This window comes from Diorhabda sublineata, chromosome X (assembly GCF_026230105.1).
Source record: "Diorhabda sublineata isolate icDioSubl1.1 chromosome X, icDioSubl1.1, whole genome shotgun sequence".
NCBI lineage: Eukaryota > Metazoa > Arthropoda > Insecta > Coleoptera > Chrysomelidae > Diorhabda > Diorhabda sublineata.
The window spans coordinates 333,150-345,550 of NC_079485.1; the positions used below are offsets into that span (position 1 = coordinate 333,150).

The 12,401-nt window shown below is 29.5% G+C and overlaps 1 protein-coding gene across 7 annotated transcripts in view; it reads left to right on the forward strand.

The window, feature by feature from the left end:
• Positions 1 to 9,898, forward strand: part of LOC130451119 (GTPase-activating protein skywalker) — a 47,904-nt gene extending 38,006 nt beyond the window's left edge. For all 7 annotated transcript variants that reach the window (XM_056789932.1, XM_056789933.1, XM_056789935.1 and 4 more), the window contains 3 exons: positions 6,245 to 6,403; positions 7,056 to 7,273; positions 8,255 to 9,898. In XM_056789932.1, coding sequence (XP_056645910.1) covers positions 6,245 to 6,403; positions 7,056 to 7,273; positions 8,255 to 8,405 — 528 coding nt within the window. In that variant the 3' untranslated portion in view covers positions 8,406 to 9,898. The remainder of the gene's footprint in view (positions 1 to 6,244; positions 6,404 to 7,055; positions 7,274 to 8,254) is intronic.
• Positions 9,899 to 12,401: the final 2,503 nt, after the last annotated feature.

A 12,401-nucleotide genomic window follows, 5' to 3' on the forward strand; every position in this document is an offset into this window, starting at 1 on the left:
TAACTTGTAGAAAATAAATTTTACTTTGAATTTCTACAAAAAATAAAAATTTCAAATTTTCTCAGACAGCTTCAGAAGCTAATCCACCCTTTTTTTTCTAAAAAAAATTATGTAGTATCGCAAAATATTGTAACTACCTCTTACAATAGATAATATCATTTTAATTTTGTTGTAACTATATAAAAATATTTAATCGTATACAGTTTGTATACTGAAGAAACGTTGGACTATACTATTTTTCAAATCTATGCTAACTGCATCAACGTGAAATTGGTGTACCAAGAAAAACGGAAAAAATTAATTTCAATTGTTTCAAGGGAATGAAACATATATTTACAAACTCTACTGAAAATTCTCTTATAATTCAGCTATTTTATCCTGACAATTTAGGTATGCGCCAACGAAAAAAATAAAATGCCTGAATAGACAGAGAAAACTATTTTACGATGGTGTGTCTGCTTGAAACTTCGGTGTCGTGTAAATAAGAAGAGATTGTCTCAAAATTAACGTCTTCAGTTTTCATATATGAAAATTCCTACACCTCAATTCACCTCAAGTTGTTACGCGACTCTAATTCTTTCAAATGTTCAAATGAAAAGTACAATTTCTCTATTTTATATACAGTTAATAATCGAACGGCAGAACGTTGGTTTGATCGTTTTTATATTGGAGATTTGGCGTTTCTAGGTCGTTAGCCTTCAGTTCGTCCAACTAAGTGGGATATTGAAGTTACAAAAGAAGCACTACAAAACGAACACTCGCCGATTATCGGACTCCCTTGGTCCTTATGAAAATACCATACATCGCCCCATTTAAAATCGTTAGGTAAAACCTATAAAGGTTGTCGAATAGTGCCACACGAATTAACCGATATTCGAGCGAAACTTCGAGTAGATATGTATAAAAAGCTCCTTGCCCTGCCGAATCTCAACACTTGAAAGTAAATGAATATAAAAAAATTACTACGCCCTTGGAATTTTTACCTTGGAGGTTGAAAGTAAGAAACGGTATCATCAAAAAATGAGTCGGTGTTGATGGGCGGAGTTTGTCATAGCCGATCAGGACATTCTCAAGGTCGAGTGCCAAGCTAGGATAGTCGATCTATTTTTTTTTTACTGATTGGTTCGATTATCGATTTTAAACTGAATTTGAGACTTGATTGTTGTAAAACTTATTCTTCGAAAACCAGGTGTTTACACTTACCAGTAATTATAATAATTATTAGTGATGGTGAAATGTTGAACGGCTTTTATTAATTAGAAAATATTCTACGGTGTTTCAGAACTACTGCTCAAAAACTTTTTGTAAATTTTTGTGAAACCTTGTTTATAGATCATCCAACAAAGACAAAAAATGATGTGTTTGAGTTGTCTAAATAATTTCCATGACCATGATCAGTGCACATAATAAATTTAAGGGGGGAGCAGAAATGCCATTGGCGTATCGTCATTGGGGTTCCGGTAAATGTATCATAATTTCTTTACACCGGTATAATTAACAAGAAGATGTAAGACAACGGACTTGTAATAATTGGCAGGAATAAATACTATTAATATGAATCTTTTTATAGTAGCCAATTGCTGTAACTTGAATAAACTTAACACGCGTCAGTGTGCTTAAAATGGATTTAAGGAATGTACTTACTACACGATATTTTGATAGTGAACTAAAGTAGAGACAGACGAAAGTGGTGACAAAAAAATAAATTCGATAAATGCAAATGGGCAAGAAGAATGGCAAAGATATTATTTGGATCTATAGCCATCAATAAATAACTTAAAAATTGATCATCAAGCCTTAAAAATAGGTTGATCTTTAGGTTTAAAGGACGTTTCTTCCGGACGATAGATAATTATTTTGTCCCCAAACAAAGAGTGACAGTTGACATGACATTTCGTAGACCTCACTTTACACCAGCGCCTTTGAGGTCAAACTCAAACGCCATACCACTTACTCTCGTAAATTTTCCAATATTAATAAAATGCTAACTATTTTGTAGTTCGCATAGATTTGATAAATAGTATATAAATTTCGAAAATAGACTATATAGTAGAACAATGAAGTTGGAATTTCTGGTACAATTGCTCATATTGAAAACAACCGTTTCGTTTACTAAGTAATCGTCTTCGAAGAAGATACACTATTCACATTTAGTATCTGAAGATGATAACTTGGTTATCGAAACTGTGAGTGTTGGTATAGTGGTAGCAGTAAACAATGTATTCAGTATGAAAAACAAAAAAATGTTAAAAGTATAACGAGGCAAGTAGATTGAAGAAATAGGAAGTACATATATCCTTACAGTCAACTCCCTGATAAATAAATGTCCTTTTTATTATCGTGTATCATGTTTGAAAGGATTTTTTCGACAAGATAATTAAACTCTTAAATAGATTAATCACCCATTAATAGATTTTTGAAGTTAGGACGCTGGTTAATAAGTTGTCATGTTGTTTTTCAACGAAGAGGGGGTAATTTGTAGCCTAATTCCTGAATTTAATGGCTGATAACCTACCTCGGACCTCCTTGGCAACAGTGCTCCCCAACTGTTATTTGGTCTTTGATGTATTGTTGTGGATCCGTGTTTCATCTACAGTGACGAATTAGCGCAAAAACTCATATTGAAGACCGTCAAACATTCGAAATTTTCACAAGATTATTACTGTGATCACGACATCCAGTTTCTTATTCCCATTGATAATTCAATATTGAAAACTGAGACATTTGAGATGACTATTGCTATCACTATTTCGTTTACTGATTCGAGTATAGGGGGTTCACTACTTTTAAACCATTATACCATACCAAATCAAAAAAGTAATATTAAGTTAGTGCCCGTATTAACAGAAACTAAATGACTACTTCTTAAAATTTTAGCAGGACATTGTTGACTTTTCATTTAAGGTTCGGATCTACTGACCCGCCCCCGTAACACAAATATTTATAAAAAGTTGGCAAAATTAATTGGTATGTTATTATAATATATACAACCATATCATTAAATGGGTAATTTGATTGATTGCCACAGGTAAGATAAGAAATATATACATAATAATCATTACTAAGAAGAATATGGTAAAGAAACTGATGATTATTCCAGCTCTTTTTTTCTTTAAATAACCAATGAAAAAATTACTTCATTTCAGTAAATGTTTCGATTCAAAATAATCAGGGGAGACTGAGAATTTTCAACATAACATAAATCACTGAATTTGGGGGGCCGAGTTTAAATTTATTAGAATATGATAAAAGTAAGAGGTTATATATGAGGTAGGTATTAAAATCAGAATCCACAAAATGTTCGATCCTATTAAATACCTTTATTACTTCTATTATACTCATTTTACTATTTACAATCATCGCAAAGAACTCATTCGCTTTTTTTTATATCGTTGCGATTAATTCTAATTTGCTTGTGCTTTGTTATTTGGGATCTATCTGATTTGTATTCCTATTTTTTTTTGTACTTTTTTTTGTTTTGACAACACTGCATGACTAGTGTAAAGGAATAGACGATGTATCTTCCTCTAATGCGTAATTTTTGATAATTTTTTGGATTTTTTACTTGTAAAATTGAAATACTAATACACCAGTAATGATATATTGCCGGAGATACTGAAACAATATCGCTCCTTAAAAGAGATTGCGAATGATTTAATCAACAGCAATTTCCTAATTGAATTAAGTGAAGCATAGACACTATTATAGTGTCGCCTCACATGTTGTAGATCAAATTAAAATTTTCATTAATAGTAATTTCAGTTATTTAGCACTAATTCTCATTAATGAGATGAGTGACGATTATTTCGGTTTCGTTTCACACAATTAAAAATTGTGTTCCTTTCTTAATTTCATACATTGTTTAAAGAAATCTGGAAAATTCTGATTTATTTAGAAAAATCTTTTCAAATACAGGCGATTTTTTTAATGGAACACTACAGTGTTAGATACAAATGTTTTATTTGGTTTGCGAAAGATTAGTTTTCCATTACACTTCGTAATGTGTTGAAGGCTCATTATTTAGCCTCTAATATTCTGCTTCGACTGTCCAATATCCTAGGACTTTTCGGAAACTACCACCGGGTTCAAGGTAGATCACCATAACGAGATTTATCTTCAACACCTGTACTCAGTTCATCAAAACGACTGACCAAAATAAGACAATTATTCAAATATAATTATAAAAAGGATGTTCAATAAAAGGTTACAAGCCGCGTTATTCGAAAACTATATATCGTTGGAATAATTTTGTTACTGCAAATGGAAACCGATGGCGGTACTGGTCATACAAGGAAATACTTGGAAAATTAGTTTTATGCGGAATGGCGAGCCGTGATTGTGTGTCCATATCTGACATTTACAGTTAAAACTTGGAAATTTATGGTCAAGTAGCACATACTATGTAGCTGAATGGTGCCATGGTAATGTCTTGAATTCAACACAGTAGCTTCCATTCTGAAAATGTCATAAACAAACAAAAAATTATGTAAATAATTGACAAATATAATTCGTCGAAGTTAAAATATTCACTCTATTTCAAATGATTAACGATATTAATTTATCAGTATTGCGTCATGAAGTTTACGTATCTATATCTGAGATCTTGGAACAATTTCCTGAAATAATTTCTTCACAAATGCAATTAGAGGATGAAATATCAACTTTCCTGAAGGATATTCATGTTATTTATATTTTTTGCAATTATTTTTTCATTTTCGAAGTATTATTTTCACTCCTAAAATGGAAAAAATATCTTTTATACATCAGCTTCTTTTCAATATACATTATCTATAATTATTACGATTTGAAACAATATACTTTAAATAAAAACTTTAAACTTTTTTATTGTTCATTTTCATTATAAAACAATTTTTCTATTAAAATATTTTAACGAAATTATTTTGACTACATTGACAAGAACAAAACAAATAAATTAACTAAACATAACCTCGGAACTTTTGAGTGTAGTGCCAAAAAACATGTTTAATTTTATATTAAGACAATATTTATTTTATTTCCCATCTACAAGAAAAATCAAAATAGTACGCGACGACAAGTAATAAAACATTAAAAATACTCTTTAATGTGCGTGGAACATTTAAGGTTATGTTGATAAGCCGATAAATATTTGATAAAGATAAATTTTATATCCTCTACGTTGTCAGATTTTTTCAAAAAAATTAAATGTTAGGAAAATTGGAAAAAGTCTGAACCATATTAGTGAAACACCTAAATGTTCATGAAAAATCGAGATTATATTGCAGTCTGCGATATCCTAAGAGGCGCCTCTATTTGTCTGTAAATCACATGCCGATCTTCTTAATCATGTTTCTCGCAATGACCGATTTTGATCGACCTTCTCGGCATTCATCACTAAAGGACTTCTCTGATGGTGCTTTATCACCAAAAATTGCACGAAGCGAGTCTATGCATCGTTCTAGACTTTTTAAAATGATAAAAAATCATCCAACATAAGAAGCCTTTACGGGCGATTTCCATTTTTACACAAACTTGCTTCTCTCAAACGTTCACTATCAACAACTAAGTTAATTTCTAAATTGCGACTGGCTTCTAAATAACAAACGAAATTGTTTCACATATACAGTGGTGCTACTACTCATTAACGCCACCTATTGTTCGATTGTAAAAGCTTAAAAGGCAACCATCGCGTTTAATAAACATTTCACAGCGTCTAAATTACAAATTAGACCGAGACAAAATACGAGGTTAAAATGGAATAAAAAAGGACAAGAATTAATGGAGAATAATAAAGAACACAAGATTAAAGGCAAAAAAATACTACTAAAAAGAGAACAAATTTATAGAATTGAAAAAAAGAGTAAAATCAGTACTAGTGATATATGGATCAATTAGGCATGTAGTGTAAATATTATTTCAAGAAGTTTTATGAACTAAATCTTGACATGGTCGTAATATTTGTCTATATCTCGAGAGATGACGCAAACGAAATTAATCTCTATGACCACATATTTAAAAATTGTCGAAATTTACATGTGATTGGAGTTTCCGTCTAATATTTTTCTTCATTAATCTGAGGTTATGTTGATTTATCAAAATTTGGCTATACACACACACCACTGTTTCCGCATTATACATTCACATACAACTAAGAATTTTGAGTCTTTGAGGAGGATAATCTAATATCCAAACATCGAGTGATATTGTTTCAAATTGTTTTATCGTTGACATGTCCATTTTTCACTATTTTTATTTTTAATAATAGTTGCTTACACTTTGGTCCTGGTTGCCTGTAAGAATTACAATGTATCAACCCATTTTGCTCTACACCACCGAAGAACACGGATGCTCATTGACGACGTTCTACGTCAGGGTGGAACAACACGAGCCCACGTTATTGATGATTAAAACGTGCAATAATGAGGTAAGTAGATATTCTCATAGATGAATAAATAATTTTTATAGATATTGGTTAAACCATTAAGTTAAAACACGTACGCGTCTTTTATGGTCTCTCTAATTATATAATCAAATAAAGCTTAGCAAAATCTACATGGGCAGAGTAGTATCCATAAATTCATAAATACTTCTCGATACGATGATGATCCATTTACAAACATATTTTGTTTTGTTATAAATTAATTTCAAAATAGCATCGATTTAAACTTGTACCAATGCGATATGATAACGTCAAAAAATATCCCAAAAAAACAATTTGTTAGATTACCTCAATACGAATACCTACTTGACGCGTCATTATTAAAAAAATCGGTTTCATTGTTGTTTGATTATAATTTTGGTAAAAAGCATTTCATAACGATATCAACCACTTAATTTTTTTTTCCTGTCTAGAGTAAGTCATACAAGTAAACAATAGAATACGTCAAGTAGTTACTATACAATGTGATCAAACGAAAACGATATTTTGTTAAACCACCAATTTTAATGTTTCAATTTTCGACTCAATTATTTTATTTAGGCAAGCTTTCTACTGAAGATAATTGATAAAAGACATAAAAACTTTTAAAAATTGTTTTGCGTTTCAATAGTTTTTATTATTTTATTAATACTTCCAGGTATTCGGAGCTTATTGCTCTTCTCGTTGGGTTGAAAGAAATATAAAAGATGACAGAGGTAATAGACAAGCATATTTCGGTACTGGCGAAACTTTCCTGTTTTCTCTCTATCCAGAAAGAGCTAAGTATCCTTGGGTGGGTATGGAAGTGGATAAAGTCCAACATGGCGCAGAACTCTTCATGGCTGCTGATTCCAAGATGATAACCATAGGAGGCGGGTAAGTAACTATCGTCTGGCAAATGTGTTAGTTACAACTGCTCGACATCAATAGATAAATATGGAAAATAATCAATGATTGCATAAACATTGTACATACATCTGTTATTTAAATATGATTTATTATATCTAAATTAATTTACCGATGAAGGTACCAATATAGCATCAGAAGTGGTATAAGTTGTGTCTGATTTTAGACGTTACGTGAATACCACTAATTTCACAACTTTGTTGTGAAGTCCACTTCATAAACAGTGGAAATCACGTTTAACGAGTAACTTTACGGTTTCAAAATATTCAAATGGAAATTAAAAAGTGTAAAAAACGTTGTTTTGACTTGATCTTCTTATTTTTTATCTTCCTTCTTTTGTTTTGTTTTGTTTATTCTTACTTCCGATATCTGTATGTCTTTTCAAATTATTCTTCTCAAATACCCATATCAACTAGATTGTGTTTTTTCTTTATACCTGAGGATCGATTCCATTTGTATCTCTTTTCTAATCGCTTCTTGTCTTATTATTATTCCTTCTATATTACTACTGTTAAATAATTGCTATGTTCAACTTGCTCCATTTCCTTATTCTCTTTTATTTTTTGTCGATGCTTTTACCTGAAATAACCCTCACTTGTTCTGCTCTGGAGAAAGAGCTTCGGGATAATCCTTTTTCTATTTTGTTGTAATTTTTTTCTCTTTGATTCGTGTATCTCAAAAAAAAATGCTGCTCCTCTCATTCTATTATATTCTTAGTATTATTCTAATTACTCAATATCTTTGTTGTTGAAACCAATAAATATTTCCCTACCTTTCATTTAACTATTAGTATCTACATATCGGTTTCTGCTCATTTTCATCCCTTGTTTGTTTCAAGTATTTCCAAATTGATACTCTTTTTCTATATCTCGAATATAAAAAACGATTTTTACTTCTTCTGTTTATTATCTATTTATTGCTGGGAACTGTATTTTTTTTTTCCTTTTTCAGTGAAGGCCAAGCAATTTGGATGGACGAAAACATAAGATACGGAAAAACCGACACATGTGCCACCTTTAATAATCCACCTCTAGTTCCAGGAGGTGACTTTGAAATCAGAGTTCTGGAAGTTTACGGTTTTGCCACTGATCAACTCAGTTAAACAACGAAATTCATCGAAACTGAAAAAACATATAAAAAATAGATTTTTATATTATTGATGTGTACGGTTTGACCAAACATTTCATTTATCCAAATATTTTGGATATAGTTTCATGTATTACTTTTCGGACAAGCTGTACAAATACGTTTATTTGTACAGTTATTTTCGCGATATGTATTCTCATGTACAGAGTTATTTTTCATCAACAAAAAAATTATCTTTCTCATTTTTTTTAAACGGTTTCTGAAAAAAAAAACTTATTTATTAAAATGAATATGTGTCCATCCTTCCATCAGAAATTTCTTGAGATGTCGATCAAGAATTGGGACCTTCATACATTATTATAAATATCATTAAAAACGATTCAATTTTATATAAGAAATTGTAGTTTTGGTGTCTTGAAGCTTAATGTTTATATTAAATAACTCTGTTTATGTTGCTTACGTTTTTTCTTTTTGCGAAAAAAGTAAGAAGTAAAAGTGAAAAAATTCATCGTCTGCATTCCACCAATGCTTGAAGTTATATGCTTTTTCACGTGTTTAAGTCAAGAGATGCAAAAGTGATGAAAAAACTGCAAGTGTTGATTGTGTAAATTGAAAAATTACACAGGTGGATATGACCTGTAGCGTTGTCACTTTTGGATGGCTTGGAATTCTTCAAATACTAATTATTGAACAAAAAAGTCTTCTGAAGCAGATTGGTAGGTTTGTTAATATACCATTTTTTAGGTATTTAGATGACATCTAGTCGTTGTAATAGAAAGAAAGCAAACTCGTTTTTCCCTTGTATATTTTTTAACTTATAAGTTTCTTTTTTTATGTATATATTTAAATAGTGTATTTTGTTGAAGCGTCTCTAAAAAGTGTTGAATCTATTTTTTCAGAAATTCTGAAAAATTTAATATTTTTTATGCAATTGTAGTGTGTACATTAATCAAAAGCTTTAAAATTTTGTTCTGATCAAAAATTAAAGTATCATTGAAATTTTTCAAAATTTCCGAATATTACTTTCTTGTAGATGATTTTACGTTGGACTATTAAAAATTTTATGTATAAAAATTTTAAAAACTGTCATAATACTAGCAAAAGTAAAGAAAGAAAGGAAACAAATTTTACATGTAGGCTTCAGTAAAAGAAATATGTTAGTATATGGCTCAAAGAATTTGCCAAAAAAATATTTTTATATTTTTTTTACGCTTATCTGATATAGTATTAGTACAGTTTTTATTGACCTTTGTTTTAGTGCCAAAAATGTCATTAACTCATTTGTGGCATATTATATTTCAAGAATCAACCATTTCGCAGTATCTAATATAATTTGATTTCATTCTGCAATTCTTTTTTATTTTAAATCGTCATTTATCAACTGAAATTTTTATTAAACTGAAATGAAATGCGAAAATTAATCTTATGGTGAAAATGTGTTCCACGTTTTAGATTTTTCTAAATTAGTTCTAGCTGCGCAGTCCTTAAGAGTTGTAGAACTTTACAAAAGGAAATATATATATATATATATATATATATATATATATATATATATATATATATATATATATATATATATATATATATATATAAATTATAGCCTGGTTGCTCATTATTTATCAAGGCATATCACAGTATTCTTTTTAGTTTCTAGCATCACATAATCCAAAACCTAAGAAGATGGTCTATCTAAATAATTTTCCAAAAAAAAACATTGATACAAAATTGCTTCTGTACACTTAATACATATCGAAAAAAAACTTTCTATTGATCATCCTGTTTGCTACCCTAAATCAACAGTCTTTCAAGCCAGATATGAACCAGAGATCTATGGAAGGCTCAAAGGACCAAACTGTGTAGTTGGTAGTGAACAGGATGAATATTACCAGTTTCAGAAATTCCAACATAATAAAATTTTTCCAGAAACGCGCGTGTCGGGGCATTTGTATTCACTGAGGGCGATTCATTAGTGAGATATATTGAAAAAAATATTGGGAATCTATATAAAATTTATATTAAAAATATTACAAAAGACTGTAATGGCACTTGATGTAATGTTTTAAGGTAGACAGCCTTGACTGTAATATTGTATTAAAAAAACATGTCAAAATATATTTAAGTCAAGGTTTTAATAGGAATATCAAAATTTAGTCAGGTGTAGTCGATTCTTTGGTTTTGGATTATCATTTTTTTTAATCTTACATGTTTTAATTCTAGTCTTTTAGTTCCGCAACCGGTAGGTATTTTATTTTTTGGTTTTTGTGGTTACACTCTTGGGAAGTATTCCCATATGACAATTCGATCAAGATATATAATTCAAGTTATATCAATTTTTTATTATTAAAGTATTATTACAAGAAAGTCGAACGGAAAACATTAAATCTTTAGAATAATAGAAGGCCCTAGGTATCAAGTACACGATGTCATATAACATAATATTTGGTGGGGAAGAGAAAATAATATTTGAACCATGTAAACAATAATTTCCAAAAAACTACATTAAACTGGTTTATCCAAGTTGGGATGAATGAAGCAGATAATTTGTGTACTTAAATGAAGACCAAATTGATCCCACAGATATGCATATTGAAACAAAAAATAATGAATCCCAGATGTCTAGATTCACTGTTTACTTTAAATAACTGAAAAACTGTAACAGTTATTGCTTCATACTGAATGTCACAAAAATTGCATCTTTTACAATCTGTATGATATATCTACTAAAAGTTACCTGACATCATAATCATTCATTTTAATTTATTACAAAAGGCCCTGCTGAATATGTGATTTTCTAATATAAAATAAGTAAAAAAGATATTTTGTTTTAAGTTCGATTTTCTAATTTGGGATTTCGGAATAAAGTATTTTTTTATTTTAAATAAGATAACGTTATTGTTAAGTTTGTTAAAAATGATTGTTGATTGAGTTTATTTAGAATAGTGAGTATGAAGTTTATATTCTGCGTTATCTTAAAAAAAAAACAAAAGGAGTACAAAAATATGCATATTTCAAAAATAATATTGTCAATGAAATGTAATGTCCGTCATAATCAATACTGGTTAGGAATCACTCATTTTATAATTTATTTTTAACAAACTTTTGGATATATCTCAATATAACAAATAAGCAGTTATACAGATATTTGGTACAAATGAACTACTAACGTTACTTCAAGTTTTACTTTCAAATGTATCTATTTATGTTCATAGGCTAGGAGATTTTTAACTGTCTCTCCAATTCCATTATTGTGACCAATTAGTACCAGAGTCATCTGTTAAGACCTAAGTTCAGTCAGTTATTATTAAATTCGTGAAAATACTGGACACACTATTATGGAAATAAAATGCAAAATCGTCTACTATTTCGAAATCACAATATAGGAGAACAAAATTATAAAATGAGTGAAAAATTCTAAGTATTTTTTTTAAATCACGACCGTTTCTTTTTGTTGGGAGCAGTGTTTAGAATGTGATGTTTTATTACTCTATTAAATGTCTAAAATAGAATATTTTAAGAATTTTGCGACAATTCTTATAGATTTTTGAAAAAGGTATCAAAACGAATCCCTTACATTATATAGTAAAATAAGAACAATATCTAATATACAGAATGTCCTGATACAACAATAAATAACTTTTAATAGCAAAGGTATATAATTGAAATTTTGTTAATTACTGAAGTTGATACTCATTTTTTATTTACATACAATTACATTACAAATAAAATGAACACAAGTGAATAGTAATTGTGGAATGGAGTGTGGAGTTAAAGTAGTAAACAAACTTCTCTATCTTGTCACTATTTGAATTAGTTAGATTTAGTTTCAAACATAATGAAGAAATATTGAATTATCAAGTTTCTATTGTTCTTATCAATAACTACACAGTGATTGTTTTTGGTACCGTTTCCAAATCTGTATGATAGAAAATGTTTCATGCGTAGCAATGCCTATAAAACTAAGCTTGTTATTACATACATATTATAAATATATATATATAATCAGCATAAATTT